The sequence below is a fragment of the Aplysia californica genome, unplaced genomic scaffold (genome assembly GCF_000002075.1).
Source record: "Aplysia californica isolate F4 #8 unplaced genomic scaffold, AplCal3.0 scaffold00028, whole genome shotgun sequence".
Classification (NCBI taxonomy): Eukaryota; Metazoa; Mollusca; class Gastropoda; order Aplysiida; family Aplysiidae; genus Aplysia; species Aplysia californica.
Window position 1 is genome coordinate 2,291,651 of NW_004797298.1, and position 1,295 is coordinate 2,292,945.

General features: G+C 45.5%; 1 protein-coding gene across 1 annotated transcript in view; it reads right to left on the reverse strand.

Moving 5' to 3' along the window:
• The window catches only part of LOC101860307 (caspase activity and apoptosis inhibitor 1), a gene marked incomplete at both ends in the record, with an annotated part of 114,838 nt that overhangs the window by 52,516 nt on the left and 61,027 nt on the right, over positions 1–1,295 (reverse strand). The window contains 1 exon segment of the mRNA XM_013090750.1: positions 617–688. Coding sequence (XP_012946204.1) covers positions 617–688 — 72 coding nt within the window.

Below are 1,295 nucleotides of genomic sequence, written 5' to 3' on the forward strand. Positions count from 1 at the left end.
AGGGGGCAGTGAGGTGGGGAGGAAAACAAAACAAATTGTTATTTTCTTTTGAGAGAATAAAAGCAGATTGACACAATAAGAGTCATCCAGTGCACGGGGCAAGCAAGACAGACAGACAGAAAGAAAAAACAAAAGAGGGAAAGAAAAATAGTAGGGCCTTACACTGAAGTCCCTCAATCATAAGCAGAAAAGAACAAGCACATAATAAATAATTACAGACCGAAATGTATATTAGCAGGAAAGGGGGCGTTGCTTTGGAAAGAAAGGAAAGGACAGGGGAGCGTTTGGGAGGGTAAGGGGCGTGGTTAAGGAGAGGGGCGTGGCTTGTGAGGGAGGGGACATGGTTTGGGAGAGGGAGGTGGCAAGAGGGGCGTGGCCACATATGTGAGGGGTGTGTCTTATGAGGGATGGGGCGTGGTTTGTGGCAAGAGAGGCGTGGTCATAGAAGTGAGGGGGCGTGTCTTATAAGGGAGGGGCGTGGTTTGAGGCAAGAGAAGAGGTGTGGTCATAGAGGTGAGGGGAGTGTCTTATTGGAGAGGGAGTGGCCATAGAGGTGAGGGGGCAAGTCTTATAAGGGAGGGGCGTGGTTTGAGGCAAGAGAAGAGGTGTGGCCTACCTGCCGGCTCCGTCTCCTCGTCGGTGGTGTCGTCCTCAGTGCCGGAGGAGGAGATGTTGGCCGACTCCTCGCCTGTGACAGGACAGAGACATAACGGGCTGACGTCAGCACGGGAATGGGCTAACACTGGCTTGTACAACAAGGAGCAGAACAAGAAAGAAAGAAAGAAAGAGAAAAAGAAAAAAAAGAGAAAAGGAAAAAAAGAAAGAAAGGAAGGAAGAAAAGAAAGAAAGGGGGGAAAAAACATTTGAAAGCCAAAAAAGACGGAAAGAACGAGGAAAAAAAAGAAAGAATGAGTGAAAGTCATAAAAAAGAAGAAAGAAAAAAGAAAAAAAAAGAAGCTAAGAAACACTTTGGTTTTTAGAACGAATAAAAAGATGTACATCGAAACAATAACAACTGCCATTCAGGGTTAGGAAAACGAAATAAAAAAACCCAGCCGAACTCGCATTAATGGCCATCTACACATATCAATCCCCTATACAGACAACCTTTTCTCCTCGACAATGGGTGGCAGTCTTGGACAATTTCAACTGTACATTAATTACATAGCCAAAAGGGAAGGAAACAGACAGGCACATCGAGCAGAATTCCCACATAGGTAAGTACAGTGGAAACAGCTCAAAACGGCCACATATCATTCTCGAGAAAAAGAGAAAAGGTGCAATCCTCGTACAAC